Source organism: Genypterus blacodes, unplaced genomic scaffold (assembly GCF_046128005.1).
Source record: "Genypterus blacodes isolate CSIRO-AG114 ecotype Tasmania unplaced genomic scaffold, CSIRO-AGI_Gbla_v1 ptg000037l_1, whole genome shotgun sequence".
Taxonomy (NCBI): Eukaryota; Metazoa; Chordata; class Actinopteri; order Ophidiiformes; family Ophidiidae; genus Genypterus; species Genypterus blacodes.
Genome location: NW_027466850.1, coordinates 1,191,542 through 1,217,000, shown reverse-complemented (window position 1 = coordinate 1,217,000; position 25,459 = coordinate 1,191,542). Strand labels below are relative to the sequence as shown.

At 41.3% G+C, this 25,459-nt stretch overlaps 1 protein-coding gene across 1 annotated transcript; it reads right to left on the bottom strand.

The window, feature by feature from the left end:
• Window positions 1-2,997: 2,997 nt before the first annotated feature.
• Window positions 2,998-6,766, bottom strand: cdk2 (cyclin dependent kinase 2). Its single transcript, XM_076147427.1, has 8 exons — window positions 6,364-6,766; window positions 6,153-6,268; window positions 5,169-5,246; window positions 4,963-5,083; window positions 4,696-4,866; window positions 4,483-4,584; window positions 4,123-4,326; window positions 2,998-3,952 (listed from the first exon to the last, which is right to left on the bottom strand). The coding sequence occupies exons 2-8, from the start codon at window positions 6,266-6,268 to the stop codon at window positions 3,848-3,850; spliced, it is 897 nt and encodes a 298-aa protein (XP_076003542.1). The 5' UTR covers window positions 6,364-6,766; the 3' UTR covers window positions 2,998-3,847.
• Between the last annotated feature and the right edge of the window lie 18,693 nt (window positions 6,767-25,459).

Genomic DNA, 25,459 nt, shown 5'->3' with positions numbered 1-25,459 from the left:
CCTACATCTGGCAAGACCTGACATGATGTATGACGAAAAGCTTCATGATAATAAGGAAGAGCAGCGCTGTCGTAGTGCCCTTGAGATAATTCAGCGCCCATGACTTCACAATCGACTGGAGAACTCGGCGAAGAGACAAAAATGCACCAATAGAATGAGCTAATGTTAGGCCAGAGTCTGTCACATATAAAGCCTGGATGAAGAAACCAGGAACCAATAAGGTCTCAGAAAAAAGTGAGGCGTGATTATTTATCAAGAGGTCCCATTGCCCCAGAAGTCCAGAGGTTCAGCCAGAAAAGTCAACATTATATTTAATGGGTCAAAAGACAGAGACTATGTATAAACCAGAGTAAAGTATGCAGGTAATGTTGCTGCTGTAGTTATTGTTCTGATGTGAATGGAAGCAAGCAAACGGCGGGGAAGTCCACGATCCAGCCTGTCACAGAGTTCACATTGGTTGATTTCATTGATGGACGGGTTCTGTTTATTTTCCAGGTTCACATTGCTGCATTTTTGCCCACTGATACACTATCATCCGAGTCAATACAGCTTCCAGTTAAAGAAAAGATCAATGTCTAATCGGGTCAAATCACATGTGTAACTGTAAAAGACCCTTTGCCGCTGCATAGCCATGGTCGGGAGCCATATGTTGGACATCAGTTCTCGAGGCTGTCCACTTGTAAACGGTTTTACAAGGTACAAACAATCCTCTCCTCTTGGGTTTTCCTCCACTCCATGCTCAAAGGCCATGACAAATGCTCGGTATTGGAGAGGAACCCCTTCAAATGTGGGAATCTCGTCGTGGGAGAGACGAGACACAGTACGTCTACAGACAGATTCTGACTGATTTAAAGATGTATGTAGATTGCCTGGGCAGGTATAGATTGGCCGTGAAGATGCTGTGATGTTCCCAGTCTGTTGTTTTCCTACTGTAGTTCATTGGGGAAGCACTGATGTTTTCCTCATTTTGTTGTGTTGATTTCCACAGTACAGACTTCACACAGATTAAAGTTTTTAGGAATTCCCATCCCATTTGAGGATCCTTGAGAAAAACTCCTCCGATCCGAGGCCTGTAGTGCTGCCAATTTAGCAGTGGATGCAGCTACTTCATCTTCCAAATCAAGCCTAAGGAGCCCAGGAGCCTTTGTACCTGATGTTTGTTTCCTTCACCATTAAACCTTGTATTGATTTCTTCTGGCACTGGCTTTCTTTAATATTGACTGAGTCAATAAGTAACAGATACAAGCAGGTTTCACAGAGAGTTGTGCTCATAATTTTGTTACCAGAAAAATAACATAAGTAGCACTGACTACTGTAGTTTCTGATACACATCCTAATATCTAGCACAGGGGTCCCCAACCTTATTGGGCCACGGACCGGTTTAAATTAAAAAGTAAATACAATCATACGACTGGCATAAAAACAAATGTAAAGTGCATAAAAAAAATACAACTCACAATTAGGCTGAATTAGTGGGAGCCCTGAGCTTGTGTCTGTCTATGCAACGAGCCGGTCCAATCAAGGGTTAATGGGAGACAAGGACACCTGGAGTGTGTTCCTTATGTCCAGTGTACTCCAGTTTTTTGGGGATCTCGGGATATGCCTTGATTTTTATCCAGAACACCGGCAAAGTTGTTGTTTGAAACAAACTTTTAAAGCCACCGTCATTCGCTATCTCCAGCAGTTGATCTTCTCCTGGCACGGAAAGACTCGATTCACTCTTAAAAAGCAAAGACAGGTGATCGTGAATCAGCGGGAGATTGACGGCGTTTTAAAGACGTTTCCGCTCATTTTTGCTAGCTTGTGGGCTTAATTGAAGAGCGGCTTGACATGTGTCAAAAAACACAGACGCACAGATGGATTTTTCAAAATAAGACATATTTCAGACTAAATGGAAGGACTGAAACGCAGATCCCTTGCGGCTCTCCCTAATGAATCTGAATTTTATTTAAAGACATGTGAGGTGATTGTTTCCTACACGCTTTCCTCCTGTGTCCACCCCTGGAAAGAACCGATAGCAGCCCCTCAACGCAAAGGAAGCACAGACTCGACATTCACTCGGCATTTTACTACACAAATGCACCATTTATCATAGCAAGATGTCATAGATAATTAATACTCATTATACAAAGTGAACAATTGCAATCTGATTTAAGCACGTGTTGTTCACTTTAACCCTTCAACAACGTATTTACAGCGCGCTTCGCTTTAATTTCCAGGTTGGTTGATTTTCCAGTTTTTGGTGACTGATTCTCACCATGGCAACAACTGCTACTGTGGCAGCTGCACTGTGGGGGGAGAGTTCACTTAAGTGACTGGGACTGTTGCTTTCCTCTGTTTACATCTTTAAAATGACTGATCGAATGAGTGTGCTGTTTTGGTTCTCAAAGTGGAGGCAGTAAATGTCATGACAGGACAATTTTGGAAAAAATATTTACACAGAGCAACATTAAATGATCACAACACATCCGACTATTATTATGGTGCTTCGCTCTATCGAAGCTTTCCCAAAATAACGAAGAGCACAAGTTTGACGTTTAACACTATTAGTGTTTATTTATTATCGTCTGAACATTATATTTCAATTTCATATTGTGTTCATTTACATTTTTTATTATATTTATTAATATCTTCCACTGATTACATTCTCTGCCTTTAATTATTGTTTTATGGAATAAGCAGCAAAGTGCACCCGTTACACACTTTCCTTGGGTTTCCGGGAACCCAATAATCAAACGTCTATTTAGCACCAACACAGTTGCAATAAAGGTGACTGAGAAAGTGAAGCAATGGGAAAAAGTGTATTTATCTTTTGACCAAAAATGGAGCCAGACATGAATAAAGCGTATCAAGAATTTCATCAAACATTGATCTGAGCAGAGTTCAGTTGCAAAGACTAGCAGCACCTGCTGCTCATTATCAGATTCAACCTGTGTGTGTATGAGTGTATGCAGGGCATTCCAGATAAAGACCGACCAACAGTTTCACTTATTTAAACAAGTTTAATTATTCAAATTGTAAATACACAATATTTATAAAAACACTTCTTTAGTTTGAATAAAATATATAGTAAGAACGATGCATAAGATTCTGTAAAATCTGAGTACAACAGAAAACAAACAGTATAACACACGTATGAACGTATAAAGCAGAGAAATGGTGAATTCAAACCGGGAGAACAAATCTATTCAGAGAACTTCAAAGAACGACTCGTATTCAGCAGTGCGGAGAAGTCCCACACCTTTTCTGTCTGTCACACAAACAAATGAAGAATTTTAAAATCACATTATACATCAAATTTTGAAATTATCTTCCACCCAGAGGAACGATGTGGTTTTCTCCTCTCTCTCATCCTCTACCGCTCAGTGTTACACTGAGTGAAAGCAGTGCAATGTCTGCTGCCAGGATAATGACATTTTGTAATTTGCACTGCCCCATAAACCTCTGCAATCATATCCAACTCTAGCAGGCCATCATCCTAAACCCAACATACCATTTAGCTTAACTGTGGAAGTCTCTCCTCTTGGCCTGGATCAGTCTACCTCTGCGGAACAGAGGTAGACTGATCCAGGCTGCAGGATCCTCCCAAAGGCAAATGACATGAATGCTGCTGGCAGTTGTACATAAATATGAAAAATAAAGCAAATGTCTCAACATCTAAACCTCTACAAAGCTGGTTTCAACTTCAAAACAACGTCTAACTACAAGAATGCTGGTCTAAGCATTATTACAATTACCAATCAAATGATCCAATACGATCCCGTTGTGTGTCCATTCCAGTAATGGCACTGAAGGCAGGCTGAGGAGGTCCTTACTGATACTCAGTCAGTCACAGATTTAGTCACAATCAGAGTCGCAGGTGAGGGACTGGCATGGTGACGTCACGGAAGAATCGATGCACGAGGGCGTTTTTGGCAGAAAGCCTTTTGTTTGGATCATAAACCAACATTTCCTGCCAGGAACAAAAACAATCAATGCAAAGACATTCAGAATGTGTTCATGAATATTTATGTATGTTTGTGTCAGTTACCGATTACTTGTTTAATCAGAAATTAACCTTAACCTCTCTGTACTGCAAATCTATAAAAGAAGAATGAGTGAAGGATGAGAAAAGGTTCTTACTCCGAGCAGCTCTCTTCCATCCTCATCAAGAAGAGGCACCACTTTGTTTAACTCCTGCCGGGCCCATTTGGGGAAGGACGGCTTGTAGTCGGGCATGGACGTGACTCCGGGCCACGCGGTGTCGTCGGGGGTGCCCAAAGTGCGGAATATTCGGAAGAGCTGATCTATCTCCGAGTCGCCGGGGAACAAAGCCCTCCTGGTGATCTGAGGGCAGGGGACAGCAAAGCCAGAGCGACAGTGAGGAGCGTCTTTAGAGACAGACTCTCTACTACTTTGGTACGCAACACAGCATAAGGAAGGACCAGCTGGGATTTCACAACGTGTCTTTGAAAATTCTGCTCAGGAGGATGAGTCTGTTACCATTTCTGCAAAAATGCACCCCAGACTCCAGATGTCTACAGCTGTGGAGTAATACTTGCAGCCCAGGAGGATTTCTGGTGCTCTGTACCAAAGCGTCACCACCTGAAACACATCACATGGGGAAGTCCGTCATTAAGAAAGCACAACTTCTCATGCAGGAAGAACATAAAAGAAACTGGTTAACGCAGATGTGCAGGGCAGCTGTGCGCTCACCTCATGTGTGTATGCACGGACGGGCACCCCAAAGGCCCTCGCCAGGCCAAAGTCAGCCAGCTTGATCTCCCCCTGGGCGTTGATGAGGAGGTTCTGGGGCTTCAGGTCTCGATGGAGAACTCTGTGAGAGTGGCAGAAGGCCAAACCTTGCAGCAGCTGGAACAGGTAGCTCTACAAACACGACATACAGACAGATTAAACAAACCAATCACAACAGCAGCTTAGAAGAGGCGCGGTCAGATTTGCTAGAGTGTAGGTGGTGTTTACCTTCACCAGAGGCAGAGGGATACCAGTGACACTAGAGGAGTCCATGAACTTCTTCAGGTCTTGGTGAAGGAACTCGAAAACCAGGTAGAGCTTGTTCTCCGTGTGGATCACATCCCGCAGTCTGAAACACGTACAAGTGGCACCAATGTGACAAAAGAACGCGATACAGAGTAGGGTCTGGCTTCATCATAACAGGGAGGACTTACTTGACAATGTTTGGGTGACTGAGTTCTTTGAGGAGTGAAATCTCTCGGATGGCGGTACTCGGTACTCCCTCTGTTTCACTGGATGAAAACAAAGATTTACTGGGTATGTCCCTGAACTTCAAGGTTATTAATTTAAGAATATACATTAAAGCCATGAACAAATATTTAGGGTAGTTGTTACTTGTACTAGATCTTTCAGTATCTTCAGAACTGAACGCAGAAACAATTCAAGTGCCAATACAGCTGATAAACTGATAAGACTGAAGTGACTGAGTGTGGGTAGAAACAAAGAGCAGTCAGTAAGTATCATTCTGATATTATGCAGTTCAGAAATGTAGAAGAAATTTAATGCGAAGTTTAAAGAAAAGGTGAAGATTTTTAATTTCACAAACAATCAGATGTAAATACACAGTAGGCACGAGTCAAACGCTTGGATGTGTCTTAATACCTTTCAGATCATATTGGAGTGTCTGTTCACTAACTAAAATCATACTTCAGCACTAAGATAATGAAAATGCACGGTGTTAAAAGCAGAAGACTTACAAGCATTAAGCCCAGTAGGCTAATGATTGACAGTAGAGTACATACAATGACTTCACTGACCCCATATGGAAAATAGATTATAAAACGTCATATTTTATTATGGATAGATACAAAAAAGAAGACGTTTCTGGAAACCTTAATGTAAACAATGGAGTTACCTTTTTACTAATAATGAGAACTGTTGTCAGAGTCGTTAACCTCTTAATGACTTAAGAAATGATGCTGTACTAATTTTAAGAAATCACAATAATACAATAGACTTTAGCATTGATATTGATACTGCAACTATGATCAAGTTGGAGACATGAACACACTGAGGTTGATACTGATAAGATGTACTTAGGAACTACAGGAACAAAGCTGAAAACAAACCAACCTCGGAGTGAAACAAGTAGCCAACAGCGCCGGTAGCTGCTGGAACGTTAGCTTGAAACTACTTACGTGTCGAGCCGGATTTTCTTCAGAGCCACGGTTTCTCCGGTGACCTTGTTCTTGGCTTTGTAAACCACCCCGTACGTACCCTCTCCGATCTTCTCTACCTTCTGGAAGTTATCCATCTGTAAACCCGGGAGTTTAGCCGGTTAGCCGCGCTCTTCTTTGTGTTTGTTGGGGAATAGTTGCAGATACGAGGAAAGCCGAGTGTTCAACCGACCCTCCGTGCTCTGCAAACAAGATGCGAGTACAGCACGGGTAGCGCTACGTCTGTCCGGAGTGTTTACTCGTGTAACGCTGGGATAAACCGATAAAAACCGAGAGTTACAGACATTTATCGTCCCTAATAATGACAAAAACGTAAATACATGGATTAGCAGCGCGGCTCCGTCGTGAACGGCAGCGCGTTTCCCGCGTTAGGCTGGGGGCGCTCACTTTCTGTGTTCCTTCACACCGCCTGTTAGTGACGGGTGGTGTCACACAGTTTCCCCACGGCGTATTCTTTTGTAAACCTGTATACTGTCAGAAAGGTAAATGTAATAAAGTTGGTTTGATAACAAAGCCAGAGTCCTAAAACACATGTTACATTATCAGGGAACAACCATAGGACAGATGGAGCGGTGCTGTCTCGGAATAAGAAACAAGCACCACTGAAGACTGTGTGGTCACATGGTTGATTACGCCGATGACGTTTTACGTCGAGGATTAAAAAAACTTTATAAAGAGTAACCAGATTCAAAAAATAATAATTCATGTTGAGAGTTCATTCATTCATTCACATCCACTTTTATTATTAAATGCCATAATTGTAATCGTTTTACTCTCCAATTTACTGTTCACGAGTAAAATTGAGAGAATAAAATCACTAATAAGCATAAATACACACTTCCCACACTACAGTAAAACTGTAGTAAATAGCTACAAACTCCACAGGCGCCTCTCTTAGATCACGGTTAGGATAATATCTGAGATTTTTCAAGCCGTTTTATCTGACAGTTCGTCTGTGTTTGTCTGCCTGTGCGACAGACATTGATGCTACGTCACCACAGCAGCTGTCTGTGTGGGCGGGGCTTGTGGTTCTTATTAAAGAGGACTGACAGCTTTAAACATCACCTCTGAGCCCTTTGACTTGGAGGGTCAGCTACAGCTTCTGTCTCATCCTCAACAACTTGTCAGGAATTTACTGAATGTATGGGAGGGATAACAATACAAGAATAACAAAGAAATACACACTATTGTAATGTAAATACAGTGCAGAATGGAAGCCAACCGTAAGCGACTAAGATCTTTAACTACAGAGCAATTCATGTAAAGTTAATGAGTATCCTCACGATCAGGCGCTGTTCTGATCTACGGGGCCTCTGTACCCAGCTGTACTATTCAATGATCCATTTATGCTTACATGTTGACAATGATTCAGTACAAGGGAGTAACAAACGTTGGGCTTCAGAGAGTTCAATCAATTTAGATTCATCCCAAGCCTCGCCTCAAGGTGAAGTGAGTAAAAACTCTTTGGCCCAGCTCACTGGACAGAGTTGGCACCATCACTTGGACAATCAATTGCTTGCAAAGTGTAGCCTGTAATTAAGATCTTCTAATCTTGTCTTAATGGAGGGTTCCTGATTTATGTGTACATAGCCCCTGGATTGCTGATGAGTTATGTTCCATTTAGTTACACTGGCCAAAAAGAAGTCTTCATCTCATCCAAGGTAATGTCATTTGATGTAGCTATGTGTTCCTGCCAGAATCACTCACACATAAATGCATTCACACACATATGTCAAAAACATCTTTAGTCCCTTACGCCTCACATCCATGTGTTTCTGACAAAGAGCAAAAGCAGGATTAGATCTCTATCTGCACCTCTGTGTGTGCATCATCACTGTTTTTATCTCAATATATTTAATAGATTAAAGCATGCTGAATGTAATTTGTCGACAGCGGGATATTCACTGACTGGAGGACTAAGCAGAGAAATCAAGCTGGGTTAATAATGCTATCAAAATGACAAATGTGACAGCCTTAAGCAACACACTCCACTTGCTCCGGTGTAGAAGCACAGTGGTTGCACTGAGCATCATCGTTTATCATTTCAACGCATGATGTAATGTAATGTAATGCTTCATTTAGGTTTGTAATTTGCCTTAAACAGGGAGAAAAATTGACCTGTTGTCCAATTCACACTTGATGATTGTTAAATGTGACTTTAATGTGACAGATTTTGAGCTTGCATGAGGACATTATTAGACAAGAGTTTGCAATAGAGGCAGCAGAGTCAACAGATTCTAAAAAAGGCAAATTGCCGGACTTGTCCCTCTGCATTTTAAGGGTTAAACTTATAAATACAGCTGGTGTTGCTAAGCAGCTTTTAAAATGCTCTCTGCTTGTTTGTGCACACACTTCACTGGGTCTACTGATCCTCTGCACAGACCAAATAGATCTGACCAAATTATCAATAATCATGGGATAAATATACTCTTCCACTCGTCCACCAAGCTTCATTAAAAACGGTTGACTATTTCGAATAACAAACCGACCAACCTAAAAACCCCAGACACATATACTTAATTTTGTGCAACATAAAGTGAATAGAAGCCCATGAATGTGAAATTAAAGTTGTAGACTTTGGTCTAAACTCTATGAAACGTTCAGATCGAATCCTTGTGCCCGACACAAAGATGAGCAGCAACATTATTACAACTGAAATGATTGTGGGTGGTTGTCTTGCTCAGTATCTGTTGATCCTTCTACATCTTTGACATTTTGTATGATCCTACAGGGATCAACATGACTTCACACTTTTATTCTCTGCCTCCCCTCTCTGCTCTCCTTACTTTTTATTGAACCTAATCTACACCCCTATCCTCTCTCCTTACACAATACACCACCACACATCCCCAGTCCTGCTCTTCACGCCTGCCATCATCTCTCCCTCTTCATCACTTCCTCCTGGGCCCTCGGTTTGTTTTGCAGCCTCACCGCGTCTTGGCTCTGCTGTCATAATTCACAGCAGAGTTTTAATGTTGACTCTAGTTTAGGTGGGCGTCATTTGTCCTCTGGCACCATAAAACTGAAGGATTACATGCCGTCTGTCAGGACCTACTAGGAAATCAGTGTGTTATCTCTCCTGCTCACACACATCGATCACCATTAAGTGGCAAAGTAAATCACCCAGATACATTTTTTTATGTTCACTGTGTACACTCACAATGATGAAGTAACAAGAACACATGAATACTGTTGATACACATCTGTTTTCTGAGAGAGTAGCACACACTTGTTAGAAACATCTCAGTTTTCCAAGACAAACACTCTAAAAGCTTGTTGGCTATATACATCACAGCAACAACTTTATATCTTCTAAATTAGTAAGTAAATTGCAAAAATTTTGAGAGTCAATCATCTACTTCGGCCACTAGAGGGGAGTAAAATCTCCAAAACAAACTGAAAACCATCCGTCTCCGGTTTCAGTCACGTTTTCACCAAGTTGAAATGGGTGTTGAACAGGTAAAGCGTGGCACATATGTCATCATGCACCTCTCATTCCTAATGGTGAGCTAACGCCACATCAGTTTTTAGTTTTGTGGCACTTTTAATGCTTCACTGAACAGTTTTTAACGGAACGTGAGCTAGACTGGTGATGGATTGATGGGTGGCGAGACGTGCCGCTGTGAGAGTGAAGGGACGAGAGTGAGAGGGACTCTTGGTTCATTGGGCAGTGAGTTTAGGAGGCCTCATTAGAGCTGAAGCTTCATAATAGAGGAAACCCACTAACAATCCTGCTGCTTTGTCCCAAGTGGGGTGATGAGGTTTACAGAGGCGCAGCCTGGATGAACACAGGACAGGGTCGCCCCTCCTCTGTGCTCTCACTCATGGAAATCATTTATCTTGAATAATACAGAAAATCAATATCGATAATAGAGTTAGAAATGCAATGAGTGGCTGAGCTCCAGGAAGCAATGGAAAAAATGTACTGCACTTGATAAAATATCCTGCCCTCCTTGAGAGAGCTGGAATTTATTCTATTTTGGGCCAAAACAACATCTGCCTTCTGGGTAAATCTCTAACTCTTTGGAAATTGAAAGTATAAATGTGCAGATATTGGCCAACAAGACTATCAGGGAAACTATCAGGGTGTTATATCTATATAAAAACTATGTAGCCATGAATATACAATCTGAGTTACGGAACGCAACCTTTTATTGCAACATCTCCGATAAGCGATGAGACTCATGCCGGTCATACATCTGGGGAGCACACGACCAAATTACAGGCTGTTTAGAAAGCTATTAAACCTACTGATAACATCAATAAGATCCCCTCCAGTGTCATTAGAACACTCCTCTGCACTCTGCATCCAAACAGCCATCTCTCCTCCAGTAATTTCAAGGTGTTCTTACTTTACTGCTTTGTTGAACAAACATCCAGGCAGCATAAACCTCCACACGTTCCAAAATTGTATGGCTTTTATCCAATTTTGCTGTGGTATGAAAATATTCTTTCGATTCGCTACCTCTGTTTCTTTCCTTCAGCATAACTTTAATTTCCTTATTTACCCACGGCCCGGTTTTGATTTGCAGTGTGATGGCATTAGTGTGCATTTGTAGCAACCATATGGCATCAATTCTTTGTTTGAATGATGAGGTCTGTGTGTGAGATTGTTTTGTCATATACTACTATCACTCAGCAAATTCTTTATAGACTAAATTGTGTGTCAGTGTGTCAAAACACATAACTCAGTTAAATTGCCACTGTTTCTATTGATGATTCTTATGTCTGCACAACACATCTTTGTTTATTGATTGTACTCTGCTTTGTGTGTCAGGTATAATAATCCTCCCTTAGACAGCACTACTAACACACTGGTGGAATATATGATCAATGCTTGCTGACAGCCAGACAAAGTATCTTTTCAGCATCACTACTACACTAAATGGCACTGACTGGTCCCAAACAAGAGTTTTCTTTTTAGGCCAATCACATCACTGCTTTTAGTGAGAAATGGAGGGAGCGACTGAACCCAAACAAGTCTGGGGAAAATGTGTGTTGTTCCAATAATATTCTGAACTAAAAAACAAACGGCTAGAATAAACAGGTTTGTCTGGATTGTTCTTTCTATGTTAACCCCGGTTGCGTGCAACTGAATCAGCTACATGTTTGTGGTTGTTAGTACACGTTTCTAGTCTGGTTACTTTATAGACATTACATCAATGTGCCTTCATTGGTACTGGTACATTGATTTTTGAGGGAAAAATCAATGTACCCTGTAACACTGGTGATGGACACAAAAGAAAGGTACGATCCAAAAATCTTTACTCGTAGCAAAGGTTCCGAACACAGTCCAAAAAGGCAAACAAATCCAATAGGGAGAAGACCATCAGTCATCATACACTAACAACAAAACACTAGAACATCGCCGGTTCTCTTGGTACAAAGAATAAAGCCCTACCTGGCACAGACGAAAGGAAACAGATGAATGAATGAACTGAATACGATGGGGAACGAGGGATGATGGGGAACAGGTGAGGCAAATCCTGAACAGGTCAACTTAATCAGGACGGAGTGGACACTTAACAAGAGTAAAGCTAATTGAAATGTAAGCGTGCCAGCCGGCTGCAGGGACGGACACTGTCCTCCACCAAAAAGACGTTCAGCTGGGACCTGATCCCTCTTAACCTGGACACATGATGGACTATGTGTGTTAATTGTGTGGCTGGTGTAAATAGAGGTTTTTCAGCCTGTGCTCCCGCGCGACAGAACTAGCGCTGCCCATCCTCGTCAGAAATACTTTTGAAGCTCTTCAATTGAAAAGGGCAACCTCATTAAATCTTTCCAAAACATGGAGGCAGTAATGAAGCATAGCTGCCAGGAGGAGACGGTGATTAAATCAAGGACACGGTGGAACTGATTTGCCGTCGCTATGGGAGAGGAAACTGCACTGGTTCTTTAGCACCTCGGTGAAGCGGAGGGACCCTTTGCTGCCCTCACTTGTCTCATTTCTAGCCACAAAAGCTTGTTATCACCTGCATCACGGCATCACATGGTACCTTATTTTACTCTGTGTGACACTGGTGCATGTGTGGTTAAGAATTTAAATATAATCATACATATAGACTATACATGTGGCTGTGCTATACTTGATGGCAGGGTTAGGTATTATCAACTTCATCAGGCTTTCCAATCAATTTTGTTCAATTACATCCAATCTAACAGTGTCATAATAATGAGTCTAAGTAGCTTCATACAATGTGAGATAAGCTCAAGCTAAAACAAGCTGAAACAAGATAAGAACATTTTAATAAGACACACAGTTGGACCTGTAAAGCAAACACGTTGACCCAGTTTTTCTTTAGAGCTCAGGGGAGCCAGCACAGACGAAAACCTGACAGTAAATCAGGTTTCAGCATAAGATGTGAAAAGATGTAAGAAAAAATAGCTGAGAGGAAAACCCACAGTCCTGACTTGACAAGCTGACAAAGTAAAGTCTCCTTGTTTACAGAGACATGACAATCACTTCATTTCTCTACATCAGGAGCTACAGTAGATCCTTCAGTGACGCCTCAGAGGGATTCTATATCCGCTCGCCGTCAATCATTCTGATGGGCCGATCGAAATGTCAGCTTAAAGCGGAGAATATCACCTCAGTGTCTCGGCTCAGACCCCCCGGAGAGGAGCAGCAGGCGGCACTTCTGAGTCGTCGACATGGCAAGGAATTTCACACTGACCTCCACATGTACACACACACAGTCATGCTCCACAAAACCTGCAGCTGTCCAAACAATAGCACTTTCATTTCCTTTGAATATTTTGGTTGAAAGTATGTGGATAAACAAAGGCCTGACTTATGTCTTACATCTCACTCCATTCACTCAGGTTCAAAGTTGGAACCTAGATTGATGTTTCATGTAGTCGTAGTCTTCATTCATGTCCTGCATTACTTTTCACACCCTTCAGTCTTGTAATTAGTATGGAGTCTCAATCTCTCCTTTGCTGACATTTGCTGCCTGTTGTACTGCAGACAGAATGAACCACCTGAGGAGACGACGCGAGCAATTTGATAAAGATATTTAGTGTAGTTTTCAGATTTCTTGAAAAACAGCATTGTAAATGTCATGTGTGTAATCTTACAGAAAGAGCAAACGATAACTCAAAGCAGACACGACCACAGAATACTAATAGACCAAGTGACATTCACCGAATAAAAACATCTCTACATGCGACACTGTGAGTTTACTGCACAAAACAAGGACGATGAGAACATTTATATGCTAATCACGCCAACCTTTACATGTATTCATAGGATACATTTATGAATTAATTCAATCGTTGTGTGTGTGTTGACTCAACGGCGTTGTACCAGAACACCAGAAATGTCACGTTATCCTGAACTTTGACATTTGGAAATAGATTCAGAATCACATTTTTAATTAATGTTTATGTTACGGATCACTGAAAGAGATCAGGCTGATCTTCACTCTTCCGTATCTGTCTGGTTGCCAGCTCGTGTGCAGAGAGGAGGAGAGCTGCTTAACCTGCTACGGAAACAAAGACAAGAAAGATCCTCATCATAGTTGGACTTTAGAAGAACCAGGGCACACCCAGAGCCGGTTGTTGTCAGAGGGGACTGTGTGGAGGTGGTGCACACCTACAAATATCTGGGAGTGCAGCTGGATGATAAGCTGGACTGGACTGCCAACACAGATGCTCTGTGCTGTCACTTTCCTGCTCCACCGACAGACTAAGGAGATCGTTCCTCCCCCACGCCATGCGGCTCTTCAACACCTCTCGAGGGGGGGCGATAAAACAATAACAGAACTTGGACTCATACATACTTACACAGTGCAATATTTCATGTTTTATGTTTATATTCTTTTCTTTTCTTTTTTATTATTTCACCTTGCATGCCTCTTATGTTTCAACCTTGTTTAAGCTGCTGGAAAACGTGAATTTCTCTTGGAGATTAATAAAGTATCTATCTATCTATCTATCTATCTATCTATCTATCTATCTATCTATCTATCTAGTTGCTTCTATCTGGCCTCAGGTTGTAAGCGTCACCAGCAAATGGAAAAACCCCGTTTGTATCAGCAGCTATTGCATGCATTAATAACAATTGTGTGTAATGTGTGTTGGTAACTTCAAATTGCCCCTTGGAGACATTTAAGATCTACTCTACTCTCTACTACATCTTCCAGAGGATTCATGAAGCCATGTGGTGGAAGCCGACTGGATAAGAATGAGCTGAATCCAATCAACCGCATTGATACCATGAAGAATTAAATCTAAGAAAAGAAAGTTTGTTTCCAGGCTTGTCTAACCACACAGGCAGGAAATGACATATTGAAAAATGTGGTGGATGTCTGGATCCAAAGAGGATAATAAGAGTACAAACTGGTATCCACACACACACACACACACACACACACACACACACACACACACACACACACACACACACACACACACACACACACACACACACAGGGAGGTCACTCACACAGTTCAGCCAGGAGAGATGCTGTGTGGTTATACAGTGACGCCATGTGTGTGCAGCATCACAATGAGCCGGAGAACAGTGTGTCTGAATCGATAGCCAGGCACAGGAGAGAAATAGAGAGAGAAAGAGAGAACAGAGATATGGAACATGGAGATAAAGCTCACTGGACAGGTTGGAGAAGAGAAGCTTCAAAGGGACATAAAGAATGACCTGACACATCATCCAGAAACATTCACTGCTTGTCTGTTTATGGATCGTGAGAAGCTGTGAGACGTTAAAAGCAAATTAATGTAAAAGGCGACAAACTTCGGAACGATTAAGAGACCGTCTCCTATGATACACACACTTACCAGTTTAAAGAAATCATTGACATAAAGTTTCAATTACATTTGGCTTCAGTTGAGTCGTTTTATCACTCTTAGGTCCTCTCTGATCCCAACAGCTCTCACAGAGTGTGTGGATGCGGTGTGAGCGCGGCATACTACGGCGTTGCTGCTAGTGTGCCGCCATAACAAAGCCTTTCCTAATATCTGCAGACAGCTCAAATGTGTGTTGACAGGGTCTGAACGTGCCTGGCTTCTGCATCTGAAAATGAATATCCCATCACAGTGCCAGCAGGACATGAAAGTGTGTGCTGCTTCCTCTTAGTTTAGCAGATTTCATTATAATTGATGCATTGCTATGATGAAGTCAGAACATAGGAAAGAGTTGGATTTTGATTCAGCTCAGATGCAGGTTGAACTGGATTCACAATTGATTCACTGGTTAGTCTGATAACGTCTTAAACAAGAATCCCATTTGTTTTTGATACGATAACAAACCTGCACCTGTCATATTTATCCCAACAAGGAACAATCGATGTAAGCAGTGACGCTGTATTGACCTGTGGTGAAGCCTGAGGGCAAAACTCTCAATTAATCTCTATTCCCACTGTCACTTACGGTCACGAGCTCTGGGCAGTGACCGATAGAATTAGATAGCGGAAAACAAATGGCCAAAATTAGTTTCCTCTACAGGATGCAATGACTCACCCTGAGGGAGAAGGTGAGGAGCTTGGACATCCGGACGCCTCCTTAGATGAACCCAGCAAGAGGAAGAGGAGCCGACCAAAGGGGCCGACACAGAATACACTGTAGGTACGCCTGGGAATGTCTTTGAGCCTTTCAGTGAGAGCTGGAGAATGTGCGAATAAGCGGTGGAAAGTACTGTAGTACCCTTCTCTGCCTTGGTGGAGGTATGGGCTTCACTTTTCCTCCGAAATTCAAAGATCTACCAGTTTTAGGCATCACTTTTTACAACCTGTGATGGATTTCAACCAGATAATGAGAATTTGTGTTAGACTGAAGTTTAACAGGATAATTTTCCCGCAAACTGAAAGAGGAAGAGTCTAAAAAGAAACATATCATTCCATTTAAAGAAACACATTAAAGCAAATGTCAGCTGTGTGCTAGTAAATGGAGGACGGGTTTACTAGAAGTCTACTAGAATTTATTTCAGAGTGATGTGATGCCAAACTGCCACCCTGTTTTTGGCGTCCCTAACTCATTTATATCCTTGGCAGCCTTTAGCAGATGAAGCTTAACTATGCCGTGCAAAGCATGTCCTTGTACGGCACGTGTGTGTGTGTGTGTGTGAGCTGAAATGATAAAGATGGAAACTCTCTCATACTGATTTAATTAAACGGAGAAGTGTGTCAGTTCTCACACGACAGAGTTCATCAAAGCTTTGCCAGCTTCTCTTTAATGCATTTTGTGTTTAAAGCAAACATTCGTTCCACATTGTAGACCAACAATTATCCACAGCATGATTGATGAAGCATCTTGTCTTGTCTCTGTAGTTGTAATTCTGTCTGTTTATTTTCTGCTCCAAAAGTTTCTAGTGTATTTGCATGCAGACACGACTTCCAATCTGTCTTTATTGCTTTGTTTCATTGTGAGTCACAGGACAAGCTTGTGTTTAGAAACAAAGGGGATTTGAGTCGATTCTGTGTCGAATATATAATGAGCAGATTAGGCAAATTGAATGGAGTTCATTTTTCTAGTTGATGTAGCTGAAGGATATGTTTGTTCTGTTATTCTGAGGAATAAACAGTTTGATACTATTCATGCTTTGACTTTATGTATTTGATGTGGATGTTAATTAGAAAACACAATACAATTTGCATAATTTGTATAATGGACACACAAATTGGAGCCTGGATTTTAAAGCTTATTTGCCTTTTTGCCCGCGTTCCACTTCACACCCACACTTTAAAAGAAACGTGGAAAAAACCCCAGAAAAAATCAATTGGATTATAAATCTGTTTACATTTTAGTGCTAATGGCCAACACCCTTTAGTGTGCTCACACTCATTTGCCATGGGACTCATCACAGTGATAAATACATGATGCCAAGGTAATCCACTGCCTCATCGCTCACTGAGAGAGTAAATGGAAAGAGAGAGAGAGAGAGAGAGAGAGAGAGAGAGGACAGAATGGTAGACAGTCCATCCAGAAATCCCTTTAGACCTATTTCAGGAATGCAGACCAATAAACTCTGCCTGCCAGGGTTGGAACATAGCTGACCAACTCCAACTTTCACCAGTTTAGAGAGAGAGAGAGAGAGAGAGAGAGAGAGAGAGAGAGAGAGAGAGAGAGAGAGAGAGAGAGAGAGAGAAGAAAGAGAGAGATCATAATCGTTTTGTTTGTGTATCGTTATCAAACAAGGATTAGTGAGGAACTAAGTCTGACTCACTAATTCATTATCTAGCAACAATGATAAATTGCGAAGCATAAAGTGAGAAGAACAAACAGCTGCCGTGTTCCTCTCCCCTGTTGCTAAATCCTCTTGGACCGGGCCCAACTTGAAATCTCACTTTTCCGTCACCGGGGTGTGAAACGAAGCTTAAAGGCGTAGCTGCTACCATGCTGTGCAGTCAGCTCACACCAACTGTTTGCCTGCAGGTTAGAGGAGTGATGCAATGTGCGGATAAGTCACACGTCAAGCTACAAAATGTTCCAGAACGTATTTGACCGGGGTTCAAATTGACACAAACGGCTGGCAGCAATCACCAAGTATGTTTAGTTCAGTGTTATGTACCAGTGTACCTGAAAATCACATTTGTAATCATTAACAATCAGAACATTTTCCGTCCTTTTATGTTTGTCTACTTTTTTCTGTCTTACTTGGTTTCCCATCTTCACACATCCAGTGAACTCTTGATCCACCACCATGCCCGCCTCAGTTTTTCAGGCTTCTCTTCTCAAATCCTTTCTCCATCTCTCCTTTCGCTTTTCCATCTTCCAGTAGTCCGTCCAGTAGTCACTCATGCGCATGGTCACGATCCTTGCTTGCTGTTCCGGTTGACGGCTTCTGGTTTGCAGCTCAAACCTCCATTGGCTTGCCGCTTCACTTCCTCTCTCTGTCTTCACTTATTTTAAGACCCTGTGGTGATAGTCTCTGTTGGATCTTCTCTGCGTTTCATATTTCCTCATTCCTCTCTGTACATATCAAATATAAATATGCAGTATATACATATCACATGTTGACTACATTGGTAATAGCACCTGACATGTAGTGCAGCAGTAGCGTGCCTGTTTGCCACATGGGAGACAAATGTGAAAAGCCTGCTCAGCCATTCCATTCCTAAGGGGCATGACCTCCCTGTTATATGTATGATACACGTAATAATCATAACAACTAGGAAATCTAAAATAAATAATTGACTATAGAAAGTTCTGCATCTTATATTTCTAGAAAATCCTACAAAAAGACCGACTCAGTTCAGCCTCCTGACCCAGCTGAGTGCCTGCTGTGTTAGTGAAACGCCACTACAGCTGAAATCTGAATACACTTCCTCAAAAGGCCTTATTTCATTCCAGACTCTGAATTAATTGGTCTACTTTCTTAAGTATTTCGTTTATTTAGGCAGAAGAAAGGTAAGAAAGGAGCAGTGAGGAGAGGAGGAGGAGTCTGAGGTCTGAGTAGGTCAAATGGAAAATAATAGAATTTATTAGTTATGTGTGTACGGAATCGAAATGGAATACTGGCATATATTTGACTTAATATAATGCTCATGTTGGAATGTTCAGGCTGAGGCTCAATGTGCAGAGAAGTTAAAATTTATGGAATGGGATAAAGAATCTGTTTCCAATTCAAATGTCATACTTCCAGAAAAAACAACTGATCAAGTGAAGAAATAAATATAAAAAGGAATGTGGAGGTCATCAACACTAAAGCTGTTCAGACACACAACACATTTGTTTTTGTTTAAAACTAAAGCGCCTGCACATATTTTTGAGGAGCAAATTCATCAGCTCGTCCGTAAAGCAGAGACGAAGCTCAAATCCTACTGTAATCCAAACATGGCTCCGATCCCCGAGTCCCAGGTTCGCAAGACAGCTGAAGAACAGTCACAGCAGCACTGCTGACCAAGGAGGGGGGGGGGGGATAAAAACCTTTCCATTATGCAGGACACAGCTCAGTTTCAGGCCTCGGGTTTGCTATAAACAAGAAATAGGCTTATATGTGTCAGTGACCTTGAAACACGGCACGGATCGATCTGCTCCACTGAGCCAAAGCAAGGAATGTCAGAGTGGAAGAAATATGCTAATTTGTTAAAAGAATTTAATATAAGTTATTCATAAGAACATTTGATTTAGCTTTCCGAGTAATCAAGTGAAAAATATAAATAATTAGTTGTTAAATCCTCAGATCTTCATATGATTCCCTTCAAAATGACGACATCATGACTGATGACTCAGAGGTTTGCTATTTTGTCGCTTTTCGAAGAAATCTTTCAACACGATGTAACCGCCTGGCTGTCACTCTGAATCACGGAGGACGAAACAGCTGCTAAACCTTTAATGGCTTTTAAATTCCACTCAGCCCATTTATGATTTGCACATATCCCAGTCGCTGTGAGACAGGTCACCATAAAGCACGTCTATCTGATGATCCTCTGCTGCAAATATTCATCCAAGTACTGCTGAATCCTGTCAGAAGCCTATACAGTATAGATGTATATATATGGATATTTAACGCACTTCTACCCTCAATGCTTCCTCATTCCCACAGGTTTCTTGGCTTTTTTTAACCCTCCATTGTGGTTTTTGGTGTTAGGAGGTCTAAACTGATTCAGATTAATGGCTGGAGTCTGCAGAGGTGCAGCAGAGTCTAAAAACAGTAAACCCACAGGCCTGCTGCTATCTGAAGCCCTAGAAACTGACAGGTGAGCACTCAGCTGGTGTGTGTCTGAGCGGTCAGCAAGCTGCAGAGCACTGACAGATGGAATGTTAAAGGGTAAGATACAGCACTTTACACATCACACAACACATCAGGTGTGCTGGTAATACAGTATGTGTCAGAGCAGACCATTAAAGAAGAGTTTCTGGTTGAACGGTGACAGTATAGCATCAGTAAGTTTATGCTCGTTATCTTCTCAGGAGTTCATCAATAAATAAACAAAAACAGAAGGAGTTTTAGATCTTTTCCATCAATCACTGATCCGAAGCTTCACGGCCCACTGAGAGTAGCGGTGAGCGATGTCAACCACACAGATGACATCACTTCAGAGGAATGACTTCAGTCTTTTGCCACCTCAAATGTTCTATTTTGCAGAAAAGTAGGAACTCTGATTTTGGGATGAAGCATGAATTCTTAAAATTTTCTAAAATAAAAATGCAACCTGATTCTGCCCCTAACATGTAGAGTTACATGTCAAAATAACATCTAGAAGCAATCTGTATTAGTCTTTGAACGTCGCCAGGACAACCGACATAGTATTTTGCTAAGGAGAAACATTCAAACATTCACTGTTTTTTATGAATTCTTCTTTCTTTAATGGCTCAGGCCTGTCAAGTCCTCAGCACTTTGGAATCTAATTAGAAAATCTGTCACAAGATGTAAAAAGGCCAGCAAAAAGTTTTAGTGTAGCTAATGAAATACTTTGGATTGCAACATCATAATGCCAAATTTTGATGTAATCCTAAGGGCAAAAGTAATAAAAGATGCAATAAAGTATAATTAAATTTCAGTGTTTCCTTTTGGAAAATGGCTCAGAAATATCGTAAATATGAGAAGCAGAACAAACATCTTACTGACTGATACAGTGCAATTAGATTATTTTGCATTTTGTCTGGGTGATATTGTATTATAGGACCCATTAGAGTCTTTTGATAGAAGTCTATGCAAAACAATCCAAAATGGGGCCGTGCTCCCCCCGCACAGGTCTTTAACAATCTGAGTAACAGTTCAACATAGGGGAAGAGATAAAAGAGAAAGGATTCGTTCCATTAAAATGGTGTCTTATTTCATTTGGGATCAGAATCCAGTGAAACAGAGCAGAATTCTCTGTTGAATTCTCAAGACGTCTTTCCAGACATTTAATTAAAACTGCAGTCGGGGGACTTTGAGATCTCACAGCTGATTCACTCTGCTCATTCTCAAACTAGACACACGAACTGTGTCTAGTTAGACTGAACATTGACTCGTACTTTCAAACCACAGAGCTTCACTGCTGAATATTTATTAGAGGAGAAAATTGGACGTCACTTCCAGAAGCACACATCACATTTTTGCTTTATTGGATTGAATATAACTGACAGACTCACATATGATTAGAGTGTGTGTGTGTTTGAATCGCCAACTGTCCTAGTTAGATCTCTGATGTGATCTATTTACATAAACACCAGGCTCAGTTTGAAGCTTTTTAGATAGATTTTTCTGTCTGAAGTAAAGATGCTGAGTGTGAATGCCAATGTCAACAAATTGACCAATCACTTAGGGATTTAACGACTTAATGCCAAGGACTTCGTTGCTTTATTGTTGCTTTATGGATGAGAAATAAATGAGATTGCACATATCAATAGGAATTCATATGATTAAAATCATATGTCAAATGAAAAATTCCCTGCATCAGCATTAACATGGGTTCTTGGTCCATTACCTTGTTGTGAATGAATAAAGAATCTAAGTAAGCAGATTATGTGCTTCAGTTGTTGCAGTAAACGGACAAACAAGCATCTGCTGAGAGTGATCCTTTCACTCTATGACTCCCTCTCCCTGTCTGTGATCTTCTCTCCTTCTTCACTCTAATCCCAGTTGATTCCGCTCCTCCTCCTCCCCTGTACTCAGGCTCTCTAATATATTCATGCTGTCTGCTATGAGCGTCTGTGCTATTCTAACGGCAAAGGTCACCCAGCGGCGCCTTACTGACATCCTACTAAGTTTGAGGCAGTTTTTAAAAATAACATGACATATTGATTTTATAGAATTTAAGTTGCATACAGATACTTTATACTGGCCCAACTTGCAAAAGACTATAAGATGGACGGGGATGGAGGGTTGGCTACACATTGGAAAACAAGATGCAAAGAATTCAGGTTGTATGTTTTACTGCACTGATGATGAATTGAGCAATCACTCCTCAGCCACATGTGGGGTCTCTAGGCCTCCAGGGTGCATCCCTCCTTCTTTCTCTACGCCTACAATAGCGCTCATAAAGAGCATCTGTCAGGCAGAGGCGTCCATGCCTCTGCCCTCCAGAAAGGAAATAAATTCTTACAGTATCAAACAATGCAAACCTGTTTTCTGAATAAAATGTTTTGGCAGCTTGCTCAGACAAACGAAGAGGCTCTTCACGAGAATTCAAATTCAAATTGGGACATGCCGTCCCTCTTCACATTGATGTGTTTGATGTGATTGTCCATTTACCAGCTGAGTGGCTCATGTACTGGATTTGTTCCATTTCATGTTATCAGATTCTCTGCTTTGCTTAACCGGGTCAGATCTGTGTTTAGCAGACGCTGCACAAATATGGACATGAAAGTCAAAGAATGTGATGTGAAGTTCTTTTGAAATTTAGTTTGCTTACTGGAGAGTACAAACACAATCTGATGTACTGAACTATGTTAGTCAGGGGTTTCAAAGCTATTTTCTGGTGTCAACACATCCGTAATGTGTCCCTCAGGAGTTATCCACGGGCTTAATCATCATCTAAATTAGACTTCTTAGTTATTGTGATCACACAATATGTTAGGGAATCAAGAAATCATAATCAAATAATGCACTTGGGATGGATAAAATGCAAAAAAAGAAACACACCCATTTCATCATTTGTCTATAAATTGATGTTTGATCCATATGTGTCTGATTATGCAGCAGCTGGCAGACAAATTACAGCAAATAAGTCAAGTTTACTAGACGTACTTCATCACAGCCTGGATGTCTGATAGCTGTTCCATTTGGCAGCTAGGTTATGGAGTTTCTCTTCTACAACAACAAACACACTCCGACGCATCATGTTCCAGAACCCTGTTGGTCACTTCTTAGGAAAGTAATGATGTAATGATGAGCGAATAAACTCTTTGATGAGAAATTTTATTTGATATGGTTTGGATACAGAACTGCAAGTTTATTAATACATGGCATGGTTTTCAAATTATGATTATATTACAAAATGATGTGAGTCAAACACACACACACACACACACACACACACACACACACACACACACACACACTCTCTTATCTCCCTCTCTTCTCTTCTCTTTCCTAATTGGACTTTATATCATTCATGTCACCACTTTCATTAACTTAAACACCCCTTAATGTATTTGAGAGATTGTCTTTTGACCTCTTTATCCACTCTGGATTGCTCTTGTAAAATCCTTAGTCGTGCAACTAAAAGTCTGTGATTGTTTAAATGGGCTGGAACACAGATTGAGTTTCAGCTGTAGACCATAATGAGGCATGGACGTCAGTAAAGGAGGCGATCACAACACAAAGCTCATTTCAGCGGCTAAATGAGCAATTCCCTGCTTTTATACGAGGCTGGAAAGTTGCACATTCTCTCCCTAAATCATCACGCCTCAGCAGCAAGCACACAGATTTGAACACGTGTGAACGCCTCAATGCAAACTGGGAAGCACAACCAGCAAACCCGTGTCTTGTCTGTTTTGACCAGCTCATGGTTCGCATGAGCAGAGAGGAGCGGAGTCGGGGGGGCCACTACAGATCCTGAGCAGATTGTGTTTGTCTATTATTATTTCTCATTCTATCAGATCCGATGGGTAATTAATGGCAGAAATTCCACTATTCTGTGCATATGCTTGTCTGGAATTAACACATTTCCTGTGCTGCTTGAAATATGAAATAGATTGTTGCTGTTATCTGATGACTCATTTGATAAAATCCACTTTGTGTGTCATTCAATGAGAAACGATTTCTCAGAAAGAGCTGCTGTGCTTCCGTCAACTTATTTATTCTGTAAACTATTGTAGCAAGGCAACAGGCATATTGAATCACGTAAAACTGAAACGTCAGGGTCATATCAGGTTTCATAAATGTTGTGTTGTTCCAGGAAAGATAAGGCCGTGCTAATCAGGGAGGGTCATGACTGAGGAGAAAACTGTAAGCCTGGAAGGTTTGTGCCTTTAAATGCACACACATGAACTTTCCTTCCACTCAAAGGTCCTCAGAAGTGGGTGTACAGTGTGCAAGAGACAGAATATTTCTATTTTTACTTTACTCAAGGTGAAAGACCAAACATATTCTTAACAATCATCAGAGTTCTTTTGAAGAGAGAGAAGTTGCAGTGATGGAAACCAGTGATACAGACAAACCAAAACTCAAGGAAGGACTTAAAGGAAGAGTCTGGGTTCTCTCAAATTTGATGATTAAAGATAACAAATGTCTTCACTTAAGTATTAAAAGTATTCAATCACTTGTGTGAAAGCATGTAATTGAACACCTCCTCCTCAAATGCATCCCTTCCTTTCCAGGATCGGATACTTTTCAGTTATCAACAGGCCTTTCCCCAGAGGAATCTATTTGGATGGCTGAAGTAATAATCCAGTGGGAGCAGAGGAGGAAATTGACAAATAAATGATTGAGTGGAGGATGTCACTGACTGACAGTCCGTGAATGATTCTCGTGTGTCGCTGTGCTCAAGGAGAGGCAGAGACGAGGAGAGGAATTCATAATTATCTGTCTGTTGGTTTCACAGAATTGATCGGTGAGATGATCATTTTATGCAGGTGTCAGTAAATGTAATCCAACTCAATCTGAGACAAACTTGATTTTTCTGTTTGTGTCTATGTGTGTGTCTGTGTGTGAAGACATGTATATACAACTTGTTTGTGATTGTAAATTGCACCTTTATAGGGTTGTGTGCATCTGTATTTATGCAACTTGTTTACGAGTGTAATTTGCATCTAAATAGGGTGCTGTGTGAACGTGTGTGCGTGACTTGCAGCTGAGTCCTGCTGATACCAGCTGCTGTTGTCCAGCTTTGTGTCAATGTCTCCCTGCAACACAAAGCATATGACCACCTACCCATCCGTCTTCCTCCGGCCTGCACAGCGTCCTGTATCTCTACCTTCTGTCTTCACTTCAGCCTCTTGACTGCTCAGTTGATAACATTAACAGTTGCATGTGTGCCGTGCTCTTTATTATTCAGAGGCAGGCTGACAGTTGGTCTATAATAAATCTCGTGTGGTATAAAGGAGACACTAACTGGCATAACCCATGTGAAACTGGGTGAAAGACGAACATCACTGTGGTATTTGTGTTGTCTAATATTTCTTTTGATTGAATGAATGGCTTTATATTGCACCTAAGTGACATGTGAGTGAAGATGAAATACCTATTAAATGTCCAGTCCCTCCCACAGAAGAGTGGATTTGAGAGGGAGTCGTGCTTGTGACTTTGCAGACAGAAAGTAAGCAATGATCATCCTTCCCCAAAACTGACGTCAGCGCCAAATTTACGGGACCCTCTGGAAAACGTCGTAATTAGGGGATTTTATCGTAAAATAAACAAACTGTGTGTCCAAGGGGAG